The following is a 27,593-nucleotide window of genomic DNA, read 5'->3' as shown; positions in this document are numbered from 1 at the left end:
GTTTATCTCTGAACTTTCTACTTGGTTCCATGAATCTATATGTCTGTTTTTATGAGAGTACCATATTGTTTTGATTACTGCAGCTTTGTGATATTTTTTAAAGTCAGGAAGTGTGATGCCTTTGGCTTTGTTCTTCTTGCTCAAAAAGTTGTTTTGGCTATTCAGTGTCTTTTGAAATTCCATATAAATTTTAGAATTATTTTTTCTATTTCTGTAAAAAAAATGCCTTTGCAATTTTGGTAGAGATTGTATTGAATCTGTAGATTATTTGTGATAGCATAAACATTTTAACAATATTAATTCTTTCAGTGAAGGAATGTGAGTTGTCTTGCCATTTCTTTGTGTCTACTTTAATTTCTTTCATCAGTGTTATACAGTCTTCAGGGTACCAGTTTTTCACCTCGTTGGTTAAATTTATTTCTAAGTACTTTATTCTTTTAACTGCTATTGTAAATTAGATTGTTTTGTTTTGTTAAAGACAGGGTTTTGCACTGTTGCCCAGGTGGGAATGCAATGGCAAATTATAGCCCACTGCAGGCTTGGCTTCTTGTGCTCAAGCGACCCTCCTACCCCAGCCTCCCAAGTAACTGTGACCAAAGGAGCGCACTACCATGCAAACTAATTTTATTTTTTGTAGCAATGGGACCTTGCTATGTTGCCCAGGCTGGTCTCGAACTCCTGGCCTCAAAGGATCTTCCCACCATGGGGCCTCTCAAAGCATTGGGATATAGGCATGAGCTGCTATACCTGGCCTGAGATGGTTTTCTTAATTTCTTTCTAGGACAGTTCATTATTGGTGTATAGAAACACCATGATTTTTGTATGTTAATTTTGTATCCTGCAGCTTTAATGTTGCTGTTTATCGTCTTTTCATTTCTACTTGAATAAAACCTTTTATCATTTCTTATAAGGCAGGTGATGTATTTCCTGTTTTGGTTTATTGGGGAAAGTCTTTATCTCTCTTTCATTTTTAGAGGGTAGCTTTTCTGGGTGTAATATTCTTGGTTGGCAGTGGTTTGGGGGTTATTTCTTCTTTTCAACACTTTGAATATATCATCCCACTCTTTCCTGGCCTGCAAAGTTTCTGAAGAAGAAGAAATTTGAAGAATAAATCCACTGATAATTTTATAGGGTTTTTTGTTTTTTTGTGTGTGTATGACAAGTTGCTTTTCTCTTTCAAAATTGTCTTTTTGTCTTTGACATTTGACAATTTGATTATAACGTGTCTCAGTCTAGACCTTTTTAGGTTAGATATCTTCGTGATCCTTTTGGGGCTCATGAATCCAGATGTCCATTTCCTTCCCTAGATTTGAAATGTTTTCAGGCATTATTAATTTAAATAAGCTTTCTTTCCTTTTCCCTTTCTCTTCTTCTTCTGTAAATAACATAATGCATACATTGGTTTGCTTGATGGTATCCCATGAGTCCTGTAGTCTTTCTTTATACTTTTTAATTCTTTTTTTCATTTTTGTTCCTCTGACCATATAATTTCAAATAACCTATCTTTGAGTTCACTGATTCTCTCTTCTGTTTGACTAAGTATGGTGTTCGAGCTCTCTATTGAATTTTTCAGTTCCATTATTGTATTCTTTTCACCTCCAAAATTTCTCTTTGGTTCTTTTTTATGGTTTCTGTTTGTTGAATATCTCATTTTGCTCATGAATTATTTTCCCCTAATTTTGTGTAGTTGTTTATCTGTGTTCTTTTATAGCTCTTTGAGCTTCTTTAAGATGTTACTTTGAATTATTTGTCAGGCAATTTGTAGGTCTCCAATTCTTTTGAATCACTTATTGGAGCTTTATTTGCTCCTTGGATGGTGTCTTTTTTCTTCATAATCCTTGTAGCTTGTATTAGTGTCTGGATATTTGAAGAAGCAGCCACCTCTTTCAGTCTTTACAGACTGACTTTTGCAGAAAAAGCTTTTCACAAATCAGTTAGCCAGAGATTCTGGGTGGGCCAGCTGGTGGGGCCCATGTAAACAGCCTGTTGCTTGAGACCATGTGTGGGTGAGCCTGGTGCCTGGGTCTACCAGTGGGCCTGGTGCCACTGTCACTGCGTGGGTGGACAGTCTTGATGCCAGTGTCCAAGGGCAGGGTTGCTCTGTTTTTCCCCCACAAGAGAGCTCATGATCCAAAGGAATCTCTTTCTTTGTGTTGCTGTGTAGGGTAAAGGGTGACTCTATAAAGTGAAACTTGTTTTCTTACCCTTTCAATATTTTCTCATATCTTTTTTCTACTTGCATGCTATAACCTCTCACCTTGATCCTGGAGCTCTCATAAAGGTATTTTTATTCATAGATGGTTGTTACATTTGGTGTTTCTGTGGGAAGACAAGTGCTGGGACATTTTGTTCCACCATCTTGCCAATGTCACACTTTTCAACGGTCTTAAATGTGCTCAGAGCTACAAGAAACCCTGATAATAATGTATAAACAAATATAGAATATTAATAAATGGAATTTTTTTGGAGACAGAGTCTCGCTCTGTCACCCAAGCTGGAGTGCAGTGGCACAATCTTGGCTCACTGCAACCTCTGCCTCCCAGGTTCAAGTAATTCTCGTGCCTCAGCCCCCTGAATAGCTGGAATTACAGGTGCCCACTACCACGCCCAGCTAATTTTTGTATTTTTAGTAGAGATGGGGTTTCACCATGTTGGCCATCTGGTTTTGAACTCCTGACCTCAAGTGATCCACCCACTTCACCCTCCCAAAGTGCTGGGATTACAGACATGAGCCACTGTGACTGGCCAACAAATAGAAATTTTAAAAAGAAACTAGACAAAATTTCTGGAGTTGAAAAGCACAATAACAAACATGAAAAATTTTCTAATAGGTTTCAGTAGAAGATTTGAGCAGGCAGAAGAAATAGTCAACAAACTTGATGATCACTCCATTTAATTAATTATCCAGTATGAGGAGCAGAAAGAAAAAAGGATGACAAAGAATGAACAGAGCCTATGAGACTTGTGCGACACCATCTAGCATACCAAAATATATGTATAATGGGAATCCCAGAAGGAGAAATAAGAAAGTAAGAGAGAATATATGGCTGAAAACTTTCCACATTTGATCAAATGCATGGCTGTCCACATTCAAAAAGCTCAATGCAATCCAAGAAGGATAAACACAAAAAGGTCCAAACCAAGATACATTATAATCAAATTGTCAAAACCAAGGATGAAGAAAGTCTTGAAAACAACATAGTCATGAGATTCCATAAGATTAGCAGCAGCTTTCTCATCAGAAACCATGGAGGCCACATGAAAATTTTATTTGTTGAAAGTAAAAAACTGTCAACCAAGAATTCTGTATCTGGCAGAACTATGCTTCACAAATGAAGGAGAAATGAAGAAATTCACAGATAAATAGAGGCTGAGGGAGTTAGTTACTAATAGACCTGTCCTACAAGAAATGCACTACAAGTGGCTGGATGTGGTGGCTCATTGCCTATAATCCCAGCACTTTAGGGGAATGAGGCAGGAGCACTGCTTAAGCCCAGGAGTTCAAGACTAGCCTGGAAAACACAGCAAGAGCCCATCTCTATAAAAAATAAAGTTAGCAAGGTGTGGTGGCATGTATCTGTAGTCTCAGCTACTTGGGAGGCTGAGGTGAGAGAATCACTTGAGCTCAGGAGTTCAAAGCTGCAGTGAGTTCTGACTACACCACTCCATTCAAACCTAGGCAACAGAGTGAGATTGTCTCTAAAATAAAATTAAGTTAAAATAAAGAAATACAGTACAAGTCAGAGAACCCTACATACTGAAGTGAAAGGACATTTGGCAGTTACTTGAAGTAATATGAGAAATAAAGAACTCCAGGAAAGGTAACTATATAGGTAAATATAAAAGCCAGTATTATATTATTTTGGTTTGTATTCCTTCTTTTCCTTTCCCACATGAGTTAAAAGACAACTATATAAAACGATTATAATTCTGTGTTAACAGTGCACAATATATAAAGATGTAACATATGACAATAACAAGATAAAGGAGCGGATGGAGCAGTATAGGAACAGTTTTGTATGCTCTCAAAACCAAGTTATTATCAATTCAAACTAGATTACTATAAATGTAATCACTATTAATTGTAATCTCCATAGTAGCCAAAAAGAAAGTATCTAAAAAATATATACAGAAGGAAATAAAAAGGGAACCAAAGTAATTGACTATGAAAAAATCAACTAAACACAAAAAGGGCAGTAATGGAGAAAATGAGAAACAAAAAAAGTATAAGACATACAATAAACAAATAGCAAATAGAAGAGTAAGTCCTTTCTTATCAACAATTACTTTAATGGAAGTGGATTAAATTCTAATATCGAAAGGCAGAGATTGGCAAAATCAATTTTTAAAAAATTATTATCCAACTATATGCTGTCTAAAGAGGCTCCTTTTAGGTCCAAAGAAATAAAAGATGGAAAAGATATAAATAACAGCCAAAAAAGAGCTAAAGTGTCTATACTAATACCAGACAAAATAGACCTTAAGTAAAAAACTGTTACAAGAGATAAATTACATGATATATTAATGAAAGGGTCAATTCTTCTGGAATATATAACAATTATGAATATTATACACTAAACAATAGAGCCCCAAAAGATATGAATGAAAAGTGACAGAATAAAAGAGAGAAATAGACAATTCTTGTTTTCGTGCTTTGTTTTTGTTTTTGTTTTTGAGATGTAGTCATCCAGGCTGGAATGCAGTGGCATGATCTCAGCTCACTGCAACTGGTTCAAGTGATTCTTATGCCTCACCTCCCAAATAGTTGAGATTACAGGCGTGCACCACCACACCTGGCTAATTTTTGTATTTTTAGTAGAGACAGGGTTTCACCATGTTGCCCAGGGTGGTCTTGAACTCCTGACCTCAGGTGATCCACCCTTGGCCTCCCAAAGTGCTGGGATTACAGGCGTGAGTCACTGTGCCTGACCAGAAATAGACAATTATATAATAATAGTTGGAAGCTTCAATACTCCACTTTCTATAATGAATAGAAGGTCAATAAGGAATAGAGAACTTGAACAGCACTATAAGCCCAGTAGACCTAATAACTAGACATATATAGAACTCTGCACTCAATAATAGCAGAATATACATTTTTCTCAAGTGCACGTGGAACAGTTTCTAAGATAGACCATATAAGACTTGTCACAAAATGAGTCTCAATAAATTTTTTAAATGTTGAAATTATACAGGGTAGCTTCTCTAACCACAGTGGAATAAGGCTGGAAACCAATAACAGAAAGAAAATTAGAAAATTTACAAATACGTGGAAATTAAACAACACATTCTTAAGCAACCAATGGTCAAAGAAGAAATCACAAGGGAAATTGTGAATACTTAGAGATAAATGAAAACAAAACACAACATATCAAAACATATGACAGGCAGCAAAAGCAGTTATCAAAGATAAATGTATAGCAATAAATACCTACATTAAAAAAGAATAGAGGACCCAGAAATAAGGCTGCACACTTAGAACTATCTGATCTTCTACAAATCTGACAAAAAGAAGCAATGGGGAAAGGACTCCCTATTCAATAACTGGTGCTGGGATAACTGGCTAGCCATAGGCAGAAAATTGAAACTGGACCCCTTCCTTAGACCATATACAAAAATTAACTCAAGATAGATTAAAGAATTAAATGTAAAACCCAAAACTATTAAAACCCTGGAAGACAACCTAGGCAATATTATTCTGGACATAGGAATGAGCAAAGATTTCATGACAAAGACACCAAAAGCAATCACAGCAAAGCAAAAATTGACAAATGGGATCTAATTAAACTAAAGAGCTTCTGCACAGCAAAAGAAATTATCAACAGAGTGAACAGACACACTACAGAATGGGAGAAAATGTTTGCAAACTATGCATCTGACAAAGGTCTAACATCTAGTGTCTAAAAGGAACTTAAACAAATTTACAAGAAAAATCAACCCCATTAAAAAGTGGGCAAAGGACATGAACAGACACTTTTCAAAAGAAGACTTATATGCAGCAACAATCATATGAAAAAAAGCCCAACATCAGTGATCGTTGGAGAAATGCAGATTAAAACCACAATGAAATACCATCTCACAGCAGTCAGAATGGCACTATTAAAAAGTCCAAAAAAATAACATGCTGGCGAGGTTGTGGAGAAAAAGGAATGCTTATGCACATTTAGTGGTAGTGTAAATTAGCTCAACCATTGTGGAACACAGTGTGGCAACTCCACAAAGACCTAAAAAGAGAAATTCCATTCAACCCAGCAATCCCATTATTGGGTATATACCTAAAGGAATATAAATTGTTCTATCTTAAAAATACATGCACACATATGTTGATTGCAGCACTATTCACGACAGCAAAGACATGGAATCACCTTAAATGCCCATCAGTGGTAGACTGGATAAAGAAAATGTGGTACATATACACCATGGAATACTATTCAGCCATAAAAGAGAACAAGATCATATCTTTTGCAAGAATATGGATGGAGCCTGAGCCCATTTCCTCAGGAAACAAATGCAGAAACAGAAAACCAAATACCACATGTTCTCATTTATAAGTGGAAGCTAAATTATGAGAACACATGGACACATAGAGGGGCCTATAAGACACACTGGGCCTATTAGAAGATGGAGGCTGGGAGAAGGAAGAGCATCAGGAAAAACAACTAATGAGTACTAGGCTTAATACCTGGGTGATAAAATAATCTGTACAACAGACCCCCATGACACAGGCTTACCTATATAACAAACCTGCACAAGTTTACCTATAAAACAAACCCTGAATTTAAATGTTTTAAAAAAGAGTAAAGATCTCAAATTGATAACCTAACTTTACAACTTAAGAAGCACATCTTCTTTAGAAAAAGGAAGAGCAAACTAAACCCAAAGGTAGAATAAATAAAATAATAAATATTAGAGTAGAGCCAAAAATATATATATATAGTAAGACAATAGAATCAGTGAAATCACAAGTTGGTTCTTTGGACATAGCCACAAAATTGTCAGATTTTAGCTAAACTGAGAAAGAAAAAAGAGAGAAGATACAAATAACTAAAATCAGAAGTGAAATTGGAGATATTACTACTGATCTTGCAGAAATAAAAAGAATGATAAGAGAATGCTATGAGCAATTATATGGCAGCAAATTAGATAACCTAGATAAATTAATAAATTCCTAGAAACACACAAATCACCAAAACTAATTCAAGAAGAAATAGAAAATCTGAACAGACCTATAGCAAGTAAAGGTATTAAATCAGTAATTTAAAAATTTCCCAAAAAAGAAATATCTGTAACCAGATGGCTTTACTAGTGAATTCTACCAAACATATAAAGAGAATTAACACTGATTTTTCTCAAACACTTTCAAAAGGTAAAGAGGAGGGAACACTTCCTATGGATTCTGTGAGGCCAATAAATTACCATAATAGCAAAGTCAAAGATACCACAAGAAAAATTGCAAAACAGAGATAAAGACTATCTTCCTACCAAATCAAAAACTCCCAAAGATTTCCAGTATTCTTAATTTATTTGTGTAGATCCAGATTTCCCTCTGTGATAATTTTCCTTCTGCTTTTTCTTGTAGTGCAGGTATGCTGCTGACTAATTCCTTCAGTTTTTGTGTGTCTTAAAAGGTTGTTCTTTTGCCTAAGTTTTTGAATGATATTTTTACTGGGTATAGAATTATAGATTGCGAATTTTCTCTTTCAGTACTTTAAAAATGTTGCTGCATTGTCTTCGCATTTGCATTATTGATGAGAAATGTCATACTTATCTTCGTTTCTCTGTACATAGTGTGTCTTTTTTCTCTGACTCTTTTGAAGATTTTCTCTTAGTTACTGGTTTCCAAGTAATTTGAGTGTGACGTGGTTTGGTGGAGTTTCCTTCATGGTTCTCCTGCTTGGGGTTCATTCCCCATTTGTTCTCAAATTTGGATACATTTCAGCCGTTATTTCTTCAAATATGTTTTTTGTTCCTTCATTTTGTCCTCTTTTTTGGAAGCTCCAATTATAGATGTACTAGGCTGCTTGAAGTTGCCCCACAGTTTATTTACACTCTATTCTTTAATTTTTTTATTTTTTAAAATTATATTGTAGATAGTTTCCATTGATGTGTCTTTAAGTTTCCCAGTCTTTTCTTCTGCATATCTGATTTGGTTTTTGTTCCATCAAGTGTATTGTAGTTTTTATCCCTAGAAGTTCAATTTAGACCTTTTTCATATCATCCGTGTCTCTATTTTTGAACATGTGGAATACAGTTATAATAACTTTTTAAATCTCCCTGCCTGCTAATGCTAACATCTGTTTTAGAATTCTGGGTAAGTTTCAATTGCCTGTTTTTTCTCCTCATCGTGGGTCATATTTTATGACTTCTCGGATGCCTACTATTTTGTATTAAATGTCAAATATGAATTTTGCCTTGTTGGATGCTGTTCGTACTGTAATATGTATTTTAAATTTACTTTTTAAATTTTTTACAGATTTGATTATATATCTGAATTTCCATTTTAAAATATTCACTGTTTGCATTTTCTTCATAATTCATTATTCCTTTCATTTCATGATTTTTACTAAAAATAATTTTCTTGTATGGGGCTGTTTTAAAAGTGTCTGTGTTGTGGGACAAATACACTAAACTTGCCATTTGTCAGTACACAAACAATTTTTGCAATTCGTATTCCAGATAAATTGCTAGTTTCTTTAATATATAAAGAGTTACTACAAAAAAACAAGAAAAAATCTATATCACTGAAAGATATGGTTAGGATGTAAAGAAGGAAGAAAAAATCTTTCTTAAAATTTGAGCATACTGAAGATGCTTAACTTCACTCATAGGAAAAAAAGGCAAGTAAAAGTGTGCTCTGGTAACATTTTTACATATCAAATTGGCAAAGATTAAAAAGTTTAATAATATATACTCTGTAGTCAAGAGTATGGAAACCAGATATTCTCATATATTTATGATGGGAATGCAATTTAAAACAACCTCTATAGAGCAAAATTCGTCAATATCTTTCAGGATATTAAAAGTACTCATTCCTTTGATTCAGCAGTATCACTTCCAGGGAAGTATCTGGCAGATATACTTAGCATATGTAAGAAATGATGTGTATTATATAAGGAGATTAATCATAGCATTATTTATAATAGTAAAACATGAGAAACTATCTAACTGCCCTTTGGGGGCTGATTATAGGGCCACTAGTTACAAATGCACTGATGTTGGGGCACAGATTGAAGAGTAACATAGGCTCATGTATACATTTATGATCTCTGGAAAGACTCACAAAGAGCTGTTAAGTGGTTACCTCTGAAGTGGGGCCTGAGTGGATTGAGAGGATAAGGAAAGGAAGGAAATGTAATTTTTACAGGCACATTTTTGAACCTCTTCGAACAATTCTCTATGTTTCCTATTCAAAAAAATCTATTAGCTATCTTACATTCATTATAAAAAAACAAAAACAAACAAACAAACAAAAAAAAAACAAGACCAGAAAACTGGACAAGTGATTTTCTTTTTAATCTCTGAGACAAAAATAATGGAGTTGACCCCAAAACAATATTTCCATGTTTTTAGAGAGACTGAAAATTAGCAAGCAAGAATCCATCCTACCTGACCACAGTATACAGTCATCTTCCCACAATTCCTAACAACATTCTGATTCTGGAAAAAAGATGAATATTTATATTTAAAATAATAAAAACAACAAAATACCTTATCATATTTCTTATGTGAATTGGAACAATTCATTGTTAGGTATTACCAGAGAAACATTCTCTCCCTAACTACTTTTTAATCTGAATAGAATGGTTGCTGATTAAGGAGTTTGTGGGGTATCTGTGGCATCACTTTATGTCAAAAGCAGGGCTGCTCCCAGGTACAATGCAAAATGGGCAGCTCCAAGGAGAGAAAAAAGTGGAGGAAAAATTGCTAGTAAAGACCATAATCGGGATAAATAAGGCCATAGGGGACCTAAAACTCTTTCAATGGAAAGGTTTCTGATATGGTTGTTAACTCTTGGGATCCAAGTTGCTTATTCACTTCTGGAGGAAAGACAGTAGTTACATTGTTGACTGTTTTTGAAAGTTTTCCAATTTTTTTCTCAGTGTTTTCCAGGGAAATCGTCATTGTACCAGTTGGTTAATGCCATAATAATAAAAGCACTACATAATCTTAGTGGTATACAACTTTATTAGGTATACAAGCCTGTAGGTCAGTGGGGAGTCAGCTGACCTATACTGGGCTCAGCAGGGCTGGTTCTTCTTTTTATGCCTGTGCTAGCCTGGTCATGCTTTTCTCCTAGCTATTCAGAGAAACACAAGGACAAACCCAGTTGTACAAGTACTTTCCAAGTATCTTTCAAAGAACAGGGAAATACACCCTGTGCCCAGTAAACCATACAGTAAAGAACTAAGATGAAATGAGGATAGAACAAGGAGGGGGCTGTAGGCAACCTACCAAAATCATCATCGTATTCACATTTATATAGGATCTTAAATGTTTATTTGAGTTTCCCATGTATTTTTCATATAATCCTCACAATATCTTTGTGTGAACATTATTTTTATTTTCCACATTTTATAGAAGAGGAACAGGATCAAAAGGATAAAGTCACTTATCTAAGATCACACAGCTAATTAGCAATAGAAGGGGAACATTCCAATAGTACCCATAAAAAAGGGAAAGGGGTGGACTTTTCCTTGCTTTAATTATAATTGATCATCTTTTTTTCTTTGTTTATAGATTAAATATGGAAAAGACAAACAAAAGAGGTCAATGAAGAAACTTGAGGATAAGGTATATAGCTATATACAGGGTTGATAAGGTCTAGAAAATGAGGTTGTTTTATTTCTTGTTTGTTTTCTAATGAACAACCATCTAAAATTGTTTCACTGGTCTCCTGCCTAGAGGAAAAAAAAGATAAGTTTACATAAAAATAATTGCTATGTCACTGCAAATACCAAAGAAATAATTTTTAGGCTGGATATGATGGCTCATACCTGTAATCCCAGCATTTTGGGAGGCTGAAGTCAGTGGATTGCTGGAGGTCAGGAGTTCGAGACCAGCCTGGCCATTATTGTGAAACAGCATCTCTACTAAAAACACAAAAATTAACCGGGCATAGTGGCAGGCACTTGTAATCCCAGCTACACAGGAGGTTGAGGCAGAAGAATTGCTTGAACCCTGGAGACGCAAGTTGCAGTGAGCTGAGATTACATCACTGCACTCGCTCACAGAGCTAGACTTTGTTTTGTTTTGTTTAAAAAAGAATTTTTTAAAAGCCCATTGTGTTAGTCCATTTTTATACTGCTATAAAGAACTGCCCAAGACTAGGTAATTTATAAAGGAAAGAGGTTTAATTGACTCACAGTTCAGCTTGGCTGGGGAGGCCTCAGGAAACTTACAATCATGATGGAAGATGAAGAGGAAGCAAGGCACCTTCTCACAAAGTGGCAAGAAGAAGTATTGAGTGAAGGAGGAAGAGCCCCTTATGAAACCATCAGGTCTTGTAAGAACTCACTTGCTATTATGAGAACAGCATAGGTGAAACTGCCCCCATGATTTAATTACCTCCACTTGGTCTCTCCCTTGACACAGAATTATGGGGATTATAATTCAAGATGAGATATGGGTGGGGACACAAAGCCTAACCATATCACCCATATACACAGAGAAGCAACAGCAGCTAGAGGAGATGGAATCATGTTTTGTAGATGACCAGGCTGATAAATAATTGTTTAAAAAATGTTGTGGGGGGAGTGGAAAGCAAAAAACGGTGGGTAGGGAGCAAAAATATAAATAAATAAATTTCTGAATATGTGCTCCTAATATATATGAATGTATTTGTGTATAAATAATAAGTGCTGTACAAAGAAATGTACCTTAAAACAAAATTTTCAACACAAAAATAATATTTTAATAACAATTTTGACTACTACTATTTCATGGAATAATGCCATTAATCACACTTCATTATTTTTAAATTTTTTCACTTGATATTAATAGCATATTGACTGGGAAAGATGTCACGCGTGTCTATGTGAAGAAACCACCAAACAGACTTTGTGTGAGCAACAAAGCTTTTTAATCACCTGGGTGCAGGTGGTCTGAGTCTGAAAACAGAGTCAGCAAAGGGTGGTAAGATTATCATTAGTTCTTATAAGTTTGGAATAGGCAGTGGAGTTAGGAACAATTTGTGGGCAAGGGGTGGATCTCACAAAGTACATTCTCGAGGGTGGGGAGAATATTAAAAGTACTTTCTTAAGGGCGAGGGAATATCGCAAAGTACATTATCGCAAGGGTGGAGAGGGTGTATTGTCATAAGGTCAATTGATCAGTTAGGGTGGGGCAGGAACAGATCACAATGGTGGAATGTCATCTTTTGTGGTTCTTCAGCTGCTTCAGGCCATCTGGATGTATACGTGCAGGTCACAGGGGATATGATGGCTTAGCTTGGGCTCAGAGGCCTGACGAAAGATACTTGAGAAAGAGCAACATGCACAGTGAATACATAGTGGGGGTTCATCGTTAATGTATTAGATGTAAGTCTGTATTTCAAGTAATCTTTTTAGTACTGCTGATGGAGAGAAAGAGCTGACTTCTTGTCATATCTGATTAGCTTTTCATTGTTTTTCTTCTCATAATATGGCTAATGAACAGCTTCTACTGATGCCAGAAGTGTAGACTGACATTTTTTGGTTTTCACTGGTGTTGTATTTTGGCACTGTTTTTAATCTAGGATTCATCTATCAACAAGAATCTCTTTAAATCACTTATCAGTTTATGAGGATTAATTTAGCTAAAACTAGATCACATAAAGTTCCTTAATCAAGCTCATGTATATGATCCTCTATCTTAAAAGAAAAACTCTCCTTTAACCCCATACCCTCCTCCAGCTATCGCCCCATTTCTCTAAACTGTGCCCCTTCACATCTAAACTCTCAAAAATTTGCTATGCTTATTTCCCTCTTTCTATTCTCTCTTGAATGTAATTAGGCTTGGTTTTCCCCATTCCACTAAAATTACATTTGTCAAAGTCACAATGGGGAAGTATTCAACACAGTTGTTCATCACTTCTTTTAATTTATATTTTATTTTTCCATAAGGTATTGGGGTACTGGTGGTATTTAGTTGCATGAGTAAGTTCTTTAGAAGTGATTTGTGAGATTTTGGTGCACCCATCACCTGAGCAGTATACACTACACCATATTTGTAGTCTTTTTTCCCTTGCCCCGCTCCCACTCTACCCTCCAAGTCTCCAAAGTCCGTTGTATTATTCTTACATCTTTGCATCCTCATAACTTAGCTTCCACATATCAATGAGAACATACGATGTTTGGTTTTCCATTCCTGAGTTACTTCACTTGGAAAAATAGTCTCCAGTCTCATCCAGGTCACTGCAAATGCTGTTAATTCATTCGTCTTTATGGCTGAGTAGTGTTCCGTCATATATATGTCACAGTTTCTTTATCCACTCATTGATTGGTGGGCATTTGGGTTGGTTCCATGATTTTGCAATTGTAAATTATGCTGCCATAAACATGCATGTGCAGGTATCTTTTCAGAATAATAACTTATTTTCCTCTGGGTAGATACCCAGTAGTGGGATTGCTGAATCCAATGGTGGTTCTACTTTTAGTCCTTTGAGGAATCTCCACACTGTTTTCCATAGTGGCTGTACTACTCTACATTCCCACCGGCAGTGTAGAAGTGTTCCCTGATCACCACATCCACACCAACATCTACTGTTTTTTGATTTATTATGGCCATTCTTGCAGGAGTAAGGTGGTATCACATTGTGGTTTTGATTTGCATTTCCCTGATCATTAGTGATGTTGAGCATTTTTTCATGTTTATTGGCCATTTGTATATCTTCTTCTGAAAATTGTCTATTCATGTCCTTGGCCCATTTTTTGATGGGATTGTTTTTTCTTACTGATTTGTATGAGTTTGTTGTAGATTATGGATATTAGTCCTTTTTCAGATGTAAAGATTGTGAAGATTTTCTCACACCCTATGGGTTATCTGTTTACTCTGCTGACTGTTCCTTTTCCTGTGCAAAGATTCTTTAGTTTAATTAAGTTCCAGCTATGTGTCTTTGTTTTTATTGCATTTGCTTTTGGGTTCTTGGTCATGAAATCCTTGCCTAAGCCTATGTCTAGAAAGGTTTTTCCAATGTTATCTTCTAGAATTTTTATACTTTCAGGTCTTAGGTTTAAGTTCTTAATCCATCTTGAGTTGATTTTTATGTAAGGTGAGAGATGAGAATCCACTTTCATTCTCCTGCATGTGGCTAGCCAATTATCCCAGTACCATTTGTTGAAAATGGTGTCCTTTCCCCACTTTATGTTTTTGCTTGCTTTGTCAACGGTCAGTTGGCTGTAAGTATTTGGGTTATTTCCTGGTTCTTATATGCCTATTTTTATACCAGTACCACACTGTTTTGGTGACTATGGCCTTATAGTATAGTTTGAAATCAGGTAGTGTGATGCCTCCAGATTTGCTCTTTTTGCTTAGTCCTGCTTTGGCTATGTGGGCTCTTTTTTTGGTTCCATATGAATTTTAGAATTGTTTTTTTCTAATTCTGTGAAGAATGATAGCGGTATTTTGGTATTTGGATTGCACTGAATTTGTAGATTGCTTTTGGCGGTATGGTCATTTTCACAATATCAATTCTACCCATCCATGAGCATGGGATGTGTTTCCATTTGTTTTTGTTGTCTATGATTTCCTTCAGCAGTGTTTTGTAGTTTTCCCTGTAGAAGTTTTTCAAATCCTTGGTTAGATATATTCCTAAGTATTTTATTGATTGATTGATTGATTGATTGATTGATTGCAGCTATTGTAAAAGGGGCTGAGTTCTTGATTTGATTCTCTGCTTGGTAGCTGTTGGTGTATAGAAGAGCTACTGATTTGTGTACATTAATCATGTATCCAGAAACTTTGCTAAATTCTTGTATCAGTTCTAGAGCTTTCTGGAGGAGTCTTTAGGGTTTTCAAGGTAAATAATCATTATGTCAGCAAAAAGTGACAATTTGACTTCCTCTTTACTGATTTGGATGCCCATAAAGAAAAAGAAAGAAATTCTTTCTCTTGTCTGATTGCTCTGGCTAGGACTTCCAGTACTACGCTGAAAAGGAATGGTGAGAGTGGGCATCCTTGTCTTGTTCCAGTTCTCAGAGGGAATGCTTTCAACTTTTCCCCATTCATTACTATGTTGGCTGTGGATTTGTCATAGATAGCTTTTATTACATTAAGGTATGCCCCTTGTATGCCGATTTCGCTGAGAGTTTTAATCATAAAGCGATGCTAGATTTTGTCAAATGCCTTTTCTGCATCTACTGAGATGATCATGTGATTTTTGTTTTTAATTCTGTTTATGTTGTATATCACATTTATTGACTTCTGTATGTTAAATCACCCCTGCATCCCTGGTATGAAGCCTACTTGATCATGGTAAATTATCTTTGTTATGTTGTTGGATTTGGTTAGCTAGTATTTTGTGAAGGATTTTAGCTTCCATGTTCATCAAAGATATCGATCTGTAGTTTTCTTTTTTGGTTATGTTCTTTCCTGGTTTTGGTATAAGGACGATGCTGGCTTCATCAAATTAATTGGGGGGGTTCCTTCTTTCTCTGTCTTGTGGAATAGTGTCAAAAGGATAGGTACCAATTCCTCTTTGAATGTCTGGTAGAATTCTGCTGTGAATCTGTCTGGTCCTGGACTTTTTTTTTGTTGGTAATTTTTTAATTACCATTTCAATATGGCTAATTGTTATTGGTCTGTTCAGGGTATCTAATTCTTCCAAAGCTAGAAAGATTATATTTTTCCAGGAATGTATCCATCTCTTCTAGGTTTTCTAGTTTATGTGCGTAAAGATGTTCATAGTAGGCTTGAATGATCTTTTGTATTTCAGTGGTGTCAGTTGTAGTATCTCCTGTTTCGTTTCTTATTGAGCTTATTTGGATTTTTTTCTCTTCTTTTCTTGGTTAATCTTGCCAATGGTCTGTCAATTTTATTTATCTTTTCAAAGAACCATCTTCTTGTTTCATTTGTCTTTAATTTTTTTTTCAGTTTCATTGGGTGAAAAACAAAACCAAGTTGGAAATTTAAAATTTCTTTGAACTGAATGGCAATAATGACACAACCTACCAAAACCTCTGGGATACAGCAAAGGCAGTGCTGAGAGGAAAGTTCATAGTCCTAAATGCCTACATCAAAAACACTGAAAGAGCACAAACTGACATTCTAAGATCGCACCTCAAGGAACTAGAGAAACAAGAACAAACCATACCCAAACCCAGCAGAAAAAAGGAAATAACCAAGATCAGAGCAGAACTAAATGAAACTCACTCCTTTTTTATTGTTTTTGTGCCATCTGCCGTTTATTTGCCTTTTGCTTCACTGACCACATATTCTCAGTCTCCTTTAATAGTTCTGCATCTTCTGCTCAACCTCTACACGCTGGAGGGTTTACACCTTCCAAGGGCTTTATGATTCATTCAGAGGATAAGCCAATCTTTACAGTAGCCAACAGGTTCCTACAAGATCTGTCACCCACTCCTCCAATTCTCTGACCTGATCTCTTCCTATTCCCCCTGTTACTTATTCCCTTCCAGTCACATTGGCCCCCATGACCAAGAATGTACCACATACACTCTATCTCAGAGCTCTTGCCCTTGCTATCTCCTCTGACCGTGATACATCACCCCTAGAGAGCTGCATAGCTTGCTCCCTCACCTTCAGGTCCCTAGCCCAAGGGAAGGTTTTCTCCAAAATCTTTTCTGACAACCCTATAAAAACAGCAATTCTCCCCTCACTCTTCATATTCTGTATCCTTCTTACCCTACATAGCATTTATCACCTTATGTCATCTTATATATTTACTGTTTATTCATTTTTGTCTGTCTTGCCTACCAGAATGTAAACTCTATGACTTTGTCCTGCTCACTTTTGTATCTCCAGGACTTAGAACAGTGACTGGCCATAGTAGGCTCTCAATAAATATTGAATGAATATGCTATGAATACAGGCCCAAGTGATAATCCATGTTTAAATATTAGTAAATATTTTTTCTTACTACTTTTTAAATAAAACTTATAATCTATATGTTTTATTAATAACATTTCTGATATTTTTGCATATTCCACTGATTCTTTCATATATCCCAAGACATGAATAAGCCAGTTTGGAAATTATTGGGCTATAATAGTGGTTTTCAGTTTTGGGGACACATAAGAATATTTATGGAGCTTGTTTACAGTGCAGAATCCAAGATCTGTCCCAGAGATTCTGATTAAGAAGGTCTATTGTTTGGGTCCCAGAATCTGCATTTGTAGGATAATGCACCTCAGGTGGTTTTGATGCAACTAGTCTAGGGCCACAGTCAGGAATACTTGATCCATGTGTTTGATAGTCTCCTATTTCAGGTCTTAACAGCAAACTCAGTAAAAATGGGGGGAAAAAACTTCTTTAACATGCCTCACACAGAGAATGATTTAAGTCCCATACTTTCTACACCAGTAGTTCTCGAGGGTTTGAATTATAAAGAGTGTATCATTCCATATAGGCTAGGTTGTGCACCAGTAAGAACCAATCCCCAGCTCTTAGTGGGTTAACACAACGGTTTATGTTTTGTTTGTTTGTTTGTTTGTTTTTGAAACGGAGTCTTACTCTGTCGCCAGGTTGGAGTGCAGTGGCGCGATCTCAGCTCACTGCAACCTCCGCCTCCCAGGTTCAAGCAATTCTCCTGCCTCAGCCTCCCGAGTAGCTGGGATTACAGGCACATGCCACCATGCCCAGCTAATTTTTGTATTTTTATTAGAGACCATGTTGGCCAGGATGGTCTTGATCTCCTGACTTCGTGATCCACCCACCTCAGCCTCCCAAAGTGCTGGGATTACAGGCATAAGCCACAGCGCCCGGCAAAATTTATGTTTTGTTCATGCAAAGCCTACTGTGGTTCCGGGTGGCTCTGTAGGGAACCCATCTTACATGTGTTGGCCCTGCATTCTAGGCTGCTTTGATTCTATGGTATCTCTACAATTTGCGTTCCCATGATCACATGACACAGGAAGAGGAAGTTGGGTTGTTGAGCACTGGCGATTAAATGCTTCTCTCTGAACCCAACAAATTATTTCAGCTTACATTTCATTGGCCAAAAGAAATCATCATGCCCAACCTCAAGGGGAAAATGCAATCTTTCCATTTTCCCAGAAGCAGAGGAAAATACGATTTTGGTAAACAGTATTAATGTTTACCACAAAACTAGACATTAAAAGACTCTCAGGTTAGGCAGGGTGGCACACATCTGTAATCCCAGCACTTTGGGAGGCCAAGATGGGAGGATTGTTTAAGGCTAAGCGTTCAAGACCAGCCTGGGCAACATAGTGAGACCCCCATCTCTACAAAAAAAAATTTAAAAACAAAAATTAACTGGGCATTGTAGCATATGTCTGTCCTAGCTGCTCAGGAGACTGAGGCAGGATGATCACTTGAGCCTATGACTTAGGATTACAGTGGGCTATGATCATACCACTGCACTCCAGCTTAGGCAACAGAGTGAGACTCTGTCTCAAGAAAAAAAAAAAAAAAAGATCAGATTCACCACTCCATCTTATACCACCAAAAACACACATAATAGTAGTTGTTATTTTAATATCTGTTATTGTGAGAGAGACAGAAATGACAGTCACTATGGTTTCAATGATGATTTAAATAATTTTTCTTATTAACCATAATAGCATTTGCATATATTCAAAACATAGGTGTACATAAACATATGAGGCATACCCACATTATTTATATTTTGTCTTCAGGCAGAGCCTGGTGTACGCATTTACAAACCTCTTTAATAATGTCCTCAAATATCATCAGCCCATATTTTGGCAACCACTATTCTCGACATTGAGATACATGTGACTTACCAATTCTTTTAAATTAAAGCTACTGTCATCGTGTTTTAGACAGTGTATAAATAAACCACACTGTTACTATGCCCAGCTATTGTTCAACAGTAATTTTCTGTCTCTCTATTGATTAATGTTGCCCTTGTTAACAGCCACTGTGTTCGTGTTATCCTTTACCATCCATCTGAAATTTAAAATGGTAATGTTATCATAAAGTTGCTTCCAACTTACAATAGGAAATTATAAGTATAGGAAACTGTTTAATTTCTAAGGTGAACTTCGCCATGCTCTGATTGCTTCTTCTATCCCCTTCTCAACCTTGTTTCAACAATTTCCTCCTCTCTCTCCCTCTTGAAAATGCAGTATCTCCTGTTTTGTTAGATTCCTCCTCTTAGCCTATAACCATGATGAAATATCTTCTATCCCAACGAAAACAAAATTCTCTTTACTCTGTGGCCCTTTATGCTACTATCCCATCAAATGTTCTCCTGCTTCAGAGCCTAGCACTTAATCTTCTACTTTTGTGCGTGTGTGTATGTGTGTGACGGAGTCTTGCTTTGTTGCCTAGGCTGGAGTGCAGTGGTGCGATCTCGGTTCACTGCAACTTCCACCTCCTTGATTCAAGCAATTCCCCTGCCTCAGCCTCTTGAGTAGCTGGGATTATAGGTGCACACCACCACACCCAGCTAATTTTTTATTTATTTATTTATTTTTAGTAGAGATAGGGTTTCACCATGTTGGCCAGACTGGTCTCAAACTCCTGACCTCAGGCAATCTGCCCACCTCGGCCTCCTAAAGTGCTGGGATTACAGGCCTGAGCCAATGCACCCAGCCTGCCTGTGTTTTTTTGTTTTTTGTTTTTTTGTATTTTTAGTAGAGACGGGGTTTCACCATGCTGGCCTGGCTGCCTTCGAACTCCTGACCTCGTGATCCGCCGGTTTCAGCCTCCCAAAGTGCTGAGATTACAGGAATCAGTCACTGTGCCTGGCCCTAATCTTCTACTTCTCTACTGAAAGCATAAGGACATCAGACCTTACTTAAAATGAAAAACACGCCTATCATCCCTCTCCCCCCCCACTCTATCTCCAGGGACAAGCACTTTCAAATCTTTGCTGTTTCTTCTGCTGTTTACAACAGATTCCTCAGTAACATGTTCATACAACCATTTATTTCAACCAATTTCCTGTTTGTTAGCCACTCCTCCTTCAGAGGTACTAGGTCTCCTAGTTCCTAAGCTTTTCTGGGGTTCTCTGGGGCTTAGCTTTCAGTTCTCTTTGGTCTGCTAAATCCATTACCACTAGCCCATCTGTTTTCCAGCTTCCAACATTTTGATATCTTACATCCTACAGTCTCCCCATTCTCTTTGACCTTATGGTTTATGCCCTTTAAAAAAATTCCTTTATTCTCAATTTAACAGAGCTTGGAGAGGAGACAGAGACTTTCTTTTTTGTTTTTCTTTTTTTTTCTTTTTTTTTTGGTCTGTGTTCATGTTTTCATGTCTAAATGGCAAAACGAGTCAAGCTTTTTTTTTTTTTTTTTTTTTTTTGAGATGGAGTCTCGCTCTGTCACCCAGGTTGGGGTGCAATGGTGCGATCTCCACTCACTGCAAACTCCACCTCCTGGGTTCAAGTGATTCTCCTATCTCAGCCTCCTGAGTAGCTGGGATTACAGGCATGTGCCACAATGTCTGGCTAATTTTTGTATTTTTAGTGGAGATGGGGTTTCACCATGTTGGCCAGGTTGGTCTCAAACTCCTGACCTCAATTGATCTGCCCGCCTCAGCCTCCCAAAGTGCTTGGATTACAGGCGTGAGCCCCTGTGCCTGGCCAAAACCAGTCAAGCTTTTACTCCCACTTCCTCACCTCCCATTCCAGCCTCAACTCACCAATATGTGGTTTCCCATTTCCTTAAAGTTTCAGTTTAATTACATGCCACTTAGCATAAGTGACTCCATTTTGGTTTGGTCTGTTGGGGCTTGGTGCAGGAGTGCAGTTCAAAAAAATGGCTTCCCGTAATTTTATGTAACAAAATGAGGTAGTATTTTCCCTTCCATCCCCCACCTCCACCCCAGGCAAAGAGGATGGAAGGTGCTGCCACTTTTCTTCATTGTGAAAGGGCTTCACACAGGTTCCCTTGGAGTGCTTGACATGTGTTCCCTGAAGTCTGAGGAGAAAAAAGAACTGGTACTTGACCCATACCTGAAAGGAATAAGGACCCAAGGCTGGAGGGGCCTGGTGGCAGAGAAAAAAGAGGTGGCTGTGTTGGAGCAAGCCCTCTTTCAATGGTAGGCAGCAGGGAAGGCAACAGACAGGTGTGGGCCCTCAGGAGGGAATGGACTTGGGGACCATCAGAAATAGGACCCCTGCCCAAGAGGCTCCCTGCCAAAGGTAAGCAACCTCAGCGGAAAAGAGGCTAGTACTGTTGGGTACTGGAGCTGAGAAGACATGAACCATGAGCAGGCAGCTGGAGGAGAGGCACTGCCAGCATTGAGTGAATTGACATCAAGTTTCCCCAGTAGTGTAATCTCTAGAGAACCTCATAGTACCCCGCATGAGAGAGTTGGCTCCAACCCTCACCTCACCAAGGCTAGTTCTCAGCCATACGAATCAGGCGAGACCTGGCTGCTGTCCCTCTCTTCCTCTCCTGAGAGGTGGGAAGCATGACCTGAAAGCTATGGCATGGAGGAGAGCTCAGAAAGGACCCATCACACATCCTGGAAGCAAGTCTGAGCTGGGAGGAAGGAGAGGCTTTCATCTGACATGAAGGTCAGAGCTTCAGTGGTTCCACAGCACTAGACATTGTCATTGCTATTTAGTGACTATTCCTGGGACTAAACATCTTTTATTTTTTTTGTTTTTGTTTAAATCTAAGAGTGACTGAAAAAGTTATGACACTTACCAAAGTTTCTATCCAAAGATCAAGGAGGAATGAGATTTCAGAAAAGATTTAAAGGAATAAAGGTAGAAAAAAAATCAAGTTGCTTGGATTTCTCACCCAATGAGAGCATCATTGTTTCAATATAAAGGTGATACCTAAAACCTGCTGTCAGGACACTTGCAAGCTGATCAGTGGAAGATACAGGAGAGAAATTATTACAAAAATTCCAACTCGAATAAGTGCCAAAAAGAGATATATGGAACCATGAAAAGTGTGTAACTGGCATATATCTTTCTAGATTACTGTGTCAAAAGCCAGTTTTCAGAATGACCAATTTGTCATTTTTGTGTGTGTGTGTGTGTGTGTGTGTGTGTGTGTGTGTGTAGCAATTTGTAAAGTTTCCTGAAAAGCAAATTATGGAGAATGACTTTAACAATCTTTGCAAAGTTTTGCATGGTTTTCATTAGCTTCTTCATTTCCCTTCATAACGGCATTTGAAGACTTTGATTTCTGTCTGCCCTAGCTTGATGCTTTGCAGCTGCAGGGCACTGAGGAAGGAGCGGGGCTCACTGAGGGCAGCAGGGGAGACTAGAGGACAGGAGGCTTATCCTCAGGAGGAAGCTCTGGGGGACAGGGAGAGAGCATTGACTTTTCTTCGCGGATTGACTTTTAGCCCAATTGGCCTGTTACCAGCCCTCATATTATTTCTACTGCAGTCCTGCAGGGTAATATTAGGGTAATAATAGCTCTCATTAATTTCATGTTTAGTACCTGTCAGCCATTACACACATAGTATTTCTAATCTTGCAAAATAGGAGATATTATCTCATTTTACAGATGAGAGAATTTGCGTTTCAGGAGGGTCACTTGCCACAAGCCATATAACAGTAAGTGCCAAAACTGGGTCTAGAAGCCAGGTTTGTCTAATTCTTAAAGCCACCAGACCACACCACCCTCATCTGTACTGTGGACTGTATCTGTTTTGCTCTTTTTCTTCACTTACTCATCTTCAAAAGGGAGTTTAGTTTGTTGCTAAGTTAATGTTTCTTTTGCATTTTACAGGTCACTTCCACATTTCAAGAGGATCGGGTGGAAAAAAAGTGCTTAGCAAAAAAATATACTCACCTCTCCTGCAATAAAGTCTTCTGCCAGCCATGGCAGAGATGCATTGAGGGCACCTGTGTTTGTAAACTACCGTATCAGTGCCCAAAGAATGGCACCATGGTGTGTGCAACTAGTGGAAGAAGCTTCCCAACATACTGTCAACAAAAGAGTTTGGAGTGTCTTCGTCCAGGGACAAAGTTTTTAAATAATGGAACATGCACAGCCGGAGGTAGCAAAAGCCTAGTTTTCAAGTCATTCTATGATATAAAAGGGCATACGTATGCCATACTTTCTATCAGAAAATAATTCTCTTATGTATGTTATGATGACAACTCAAAATTTTTTCTAGACTCTCAATAATAATTGGGGTAATCACTAAAGAAATCAGGGGTCGCCAGAATCCAGCCAGCCTTTGAGTGCAGAGTATAGGATGTTGAGTCCAGACCTTCCATTCACTGCCCCTGCCACTCCCCACCGCCCAGCCCTTTAGAATTGTCCCCACACTCACTTCTACTTGGTTGAAGGGATTATTCCCAGGGCCATTGAGTTGGTTCAGAACCCAGTGAAAAGTCTTCAAGTAAGGTTGGTACTCACATGTAGGCTAGTCAGGCCTCAGGTCCCCCTGTGGCCCCAATAATTTCTGTTTTTGTTTTGTTTTGAGATGGAGTCTGACTCTGTCGCCCAGGCTGGAGTGCAGTGGTGTGATCTTGGCTCACTGCAACCTCTGCCTCCCAGGTTCATGCCATTCTCCTGCCTCAGCCTCCCAAGTAGCTGGGATTACAGGTGCCTGCCACCATGCCCAGCTAATTTTTTGTATTTTTAGTAGAGATCGGGTTTCACTGTGTTAGCTAGGATGGTCTCGATCTCCTGACCTCATGATCCGCCCGCCTCAGCCTCCCAAAGTGCTGGGATTACAGGTGTGAGCCACCGCTCATGGCCTACCCCAATAATTTCTTTCAACAGCCATCCCGCCATCCCCCAACCCTCTCCCCCAGCCCTGACCCCATTGTCCCTAAATATCCAAGGGTTGCTTGAGCCACTGCTGACCTGGGACATACTCCAACCTAGCAAACCCAGATGTCAGACCAGAGAGCTTGTCTACAGTCCCTCCAGGTGCCTCGTGTGCTGAGGAGGCTGGGGCCCTAGCACTTAGATTAGTGGGCAGTTACGATTAAGGATTTCACTGTCAGTCCAATTGAGTTTCAAGTCCCTCCAAACCCCACCCTGGTTGTTGACAAGCTGGACCTTACTGGACCCCAGTTCCCTCATCTGTAAAATGTGAAGTTTCTAAGTTGTACAATTCTTGTGAAAATTAAATAAAACAATGTATGCAGAGCTCTTCACACAGTGCTTGGCATGAAGAAAGTACTTGCTACATTTTATGTATGACAGCAAAGCTTGGGCTTATTGTCTTCTGATAGCAAGTTATTACAGACACTTCATGACCTTAGGAACGCTTAAAACATTCTTTTTAAAGGCACCATGACATATACCAGTTCATGTTTTTGAGATGCTGTATGTTTTTGAGATGCTGAGTTAAGATGAGTTAAGATGTTGAGATACTGTGGAAAAGGAGGGGGAAAGCTCCCTGTTTGAGCTCATCTATAATCCCTGTTGGAAAGGCGGAAGGCAATAGTGGAGGTTATTTCATCAGTGTCAGACTTTTCTTCTCTTGAGGCATTAAATGCTGTAAATACATGAGAATACATAAACCCTTTCTACATTTTACATTTTCACTGTTGGGCTTATTTTTGAGAGCATGGACTTTGGAGTGAGATCAGTTGAGCAGGTTCCAAATTCTGGCTTCACCACTTGGGCCAGGAGCTTACCTTCCCCTAGATTTAGGTTCCTCATGTGTAAAAATGGGAATAAACAGGCTTTATCCTCATAGGGTTGATGTGAGGATTTAATGATCCTCTATACAGCTGAATAACACAGCCACTGACACATAATAAGCACTCATAAAATAATTGCTTACTATTACTTGTTAAAATTGTCATGATGTTCAAAGCTCACTTGACTTTAAGTACATTATTATTTTTAAAGACTTAATTAAGAGAAAAAAGTGAATGGCTACGTATTGCACATTATTTTGTTTTTTTATTTTAGGAAAGTTTAGTGTTTCCTTGAAGCATGGAAATACAGATTCAGAGGGAATAGTTGAAGTAAAACTTATGGACCAAGATAAAGCAATGTTCGTATGCAAAAGCAGCTGGAGCATGAGGGAAGCCAACGTGGCCTGCCTTGACCTTGGATTTCAACAGTGAGTGCTTGTATCAGTGGATTTTCTCATGGTTGATTTAATTGTTCTGTTTGCTTTTTGATTACCTAATCTTTCTGTGTATTAATTTCCACATATATAACCTAAGAAAATTAACTACGTGCATCATAGCATTGCTATGAGGATGATATGCATTCATGTTTACCCAACACTTGGAACCCTACTGACCACAAAGCATGGATAATAAGTCTGTTGAAGTATCTGGACGTGAATCCTTTAGTGATTCTGAGAGTCACAAACACATTCATTTCTGTCTGTCTCCTACTCATCTACAATTGTGTACATTTTTTCACACTTAGTATCGCTTATATACTGGGTGTGAGTATAGTTTTTAGTTATATAGTTTATAGCATAAACTATAGCATCGTTATACTATACTATATATGTATTGTTAAACTATACTATATACTATAAACTATACAGTGAGTATAAACTATACAGTTACAGTATAAACTATATAGTTAGGATAAACTATAGTTTATAGTATAGTTTATAAACTATATAGTTTATATACTGTAAGTATAGTTATAGTTTATATACTTATAGTTTATATACTATGTAGTTTATATATACTATATAGTTTTTATATACTGTATAGTTTATATCATATAGTTTATACTATAAGTATAGTATATAAACTATATATAAACTATACTATACAGTATAGTTTATAGTTTAGTATAAACTATATAGTTTATATATAACTAGTATAGTTTATAGTTTATATAGTTATAGTTTATAGCATAGTTTATATATGCCTTTTCTCTTTTTTCCTTGATAAACTCTGTAGAGGTTTTCGTATTTGTAAAATGGTCTTTTGTTTCTTTATCTTCTACTTCATCAATCCTTGCTGTTATCTTTGACTTTCCCTTCTTTTCCCTATTGCATTTTTTCTGATTCCTTGAGTTGAATACTTGACTCAACGATTTTCAATTTGTCTTACTTTCCTAACGTAAACATTTAAGATTAAACATTTCCCTCTAGGTAATGTTTCATCTACATGCTATCAGCCTTCATAAGTGGTATTTTATTTATTATTTGGTTCAAAATATCTTCTAACTTTCAATATAATTTCTTCTTTGCCCCATATGTAATTTGGAAGTTTTCTTTATTATAATATTAGTTTTAATTAATATGTTAGTTTGCTTTTGGTTAACTTTGTGTTATTGATTTTCTTTTTCTGTGTGGTTAGAGAACATGCCTGTAAGATAACAATTTTTTCAAATATTTGTTGAGACTTGCTTTGTGGTTGAATATTTTTCAAATGCTCCACATGCAGGGTTCTAGATAATAGATATGTTACTCATTATTAATAGAATTAGCAAAGTTGTTAGCTGCTCTGTTTAGATTTTTTTCTATTTCTTTACTTTCAATCTTCCTATATCTTTAGATTTTAAGCATGTTCCTTATAAACAGCACATATCTAGATTTGTTTTAATTCAATGTTTACAATCACTGTTAACTGAAGAGTTTAGTCCATTTACATTATTATAATTACTTATATTGTTGAATTTATTTCTTCTCTTGTTTTTAGGCTTATTATTTACCCTGCTTTTTGTGTGCTTTTGTCTTTTTCCTTTTATAATTTCTACTAAATTAAAGATTTTTAAAAATCTTTCCTCTTTTCCACCTCTAGTTGGTTTGATGATTATGCATTATATTTCTATTTCTTTAGTTTCATTTGAATTTATACCATAAATCATTGATTTAGGAAGTCCTCACCATCTTCAGTAATAATAGAAAAAAATGTAATTAACCCATCAAGTTTTTAATATTTAGTTCCACCTTATTTTTCTATATCCCTGAAGTTAATCGCTATGATGATATAATAAGCCATTATCGCTACTGTTAAGACAATGCTTACTCAGATTTACTTCATGTTTACCAACTTCTTGGTTTGTTCCTTCTTTCTGGATTCAATTTTCTTCTTCTTAAACCACATCTGCTAGTAGTTCACTAGTGAGAGTCTCTTATATTGTTAAATTAAGCTATAGGCTATTTCTGAGTTTCATCAGTTTGTTACCTACAACTTATGGTTCAACCTACTAGTAGATTCTCTCAGTATTTGATTTCTCAGTATTTTGCTCTTATATAAGCTCATGAACAGACATCTCTAATTTTAACCAGCGCAGATTTCCCTTACTTCCTTAAGAACTCATTGAGGAAAACGATGGCATTTTATATAGTATTTTTTTTTATTATACCTTAAGTTCTAGGGTACATGTGCACAACGTGCAGGTTTGTTACATACATATACATGTGCCATATTGGTTTGCTGCACCCATTAACTCATCATTTACATTAGGTATATCTCCTAATGCTATCCCTCCCCCCTACCCCCTCCCCACAATAGGACCTGGTGTGTGATGCTCCCCTTCCTGTGTCCAAGTGATCTCATTGTTCAGTTCCCACCTATGAGTGAGAACATG

General features: G+C 37.2%; 1 protein-coding gene across 2 annotated transcripts in view; it reads left to right on the top strand.

The window, feature by feature from the left end:
• The window catches only part of CFI (complement factor I), a 54,671-nt gene that overhangs the window by 5,178 nt on the left and 21,900 nt on the right, over positions 1–27,593 (top strand). For both annotated transcript variants that reach the window (XM_011970565.1, XM_011970564.1), the window contains exons 2-3: positions 22,842–23,112; positions 24,993–25,146. In XM_011970565.1, coding sequence (XP_011825955.1) covers positions 22,842–23,112; positions 24,993–25,146 — 425 coding nt within the window. The remainder of the gene's footprint in view (positions 1–22,841; positions 23,113–24,992; positions 25,147–27,593) is intronic.

Source organism: Mandrillus leucophaeus, unplaced genomic scaffold (genome assembly GCF_000951045.1).
Source record: "Mandrillus leucophaeus isolate KB7577 unplaced genomic scaffold, Mleu.le_1.0 Scaffold956, whole genome shotgun sequence".
NCBI lineage: Eukaryota > Metazoa > Chordata > Mammalia > Primates > Cercopithecidae > Mandrillus > Mandrillus leucophaeus.
Note: the sequence above shows the minus strand (reverse complement) of the source record. Positions and strands in the feature narration are given on the sequence as shown.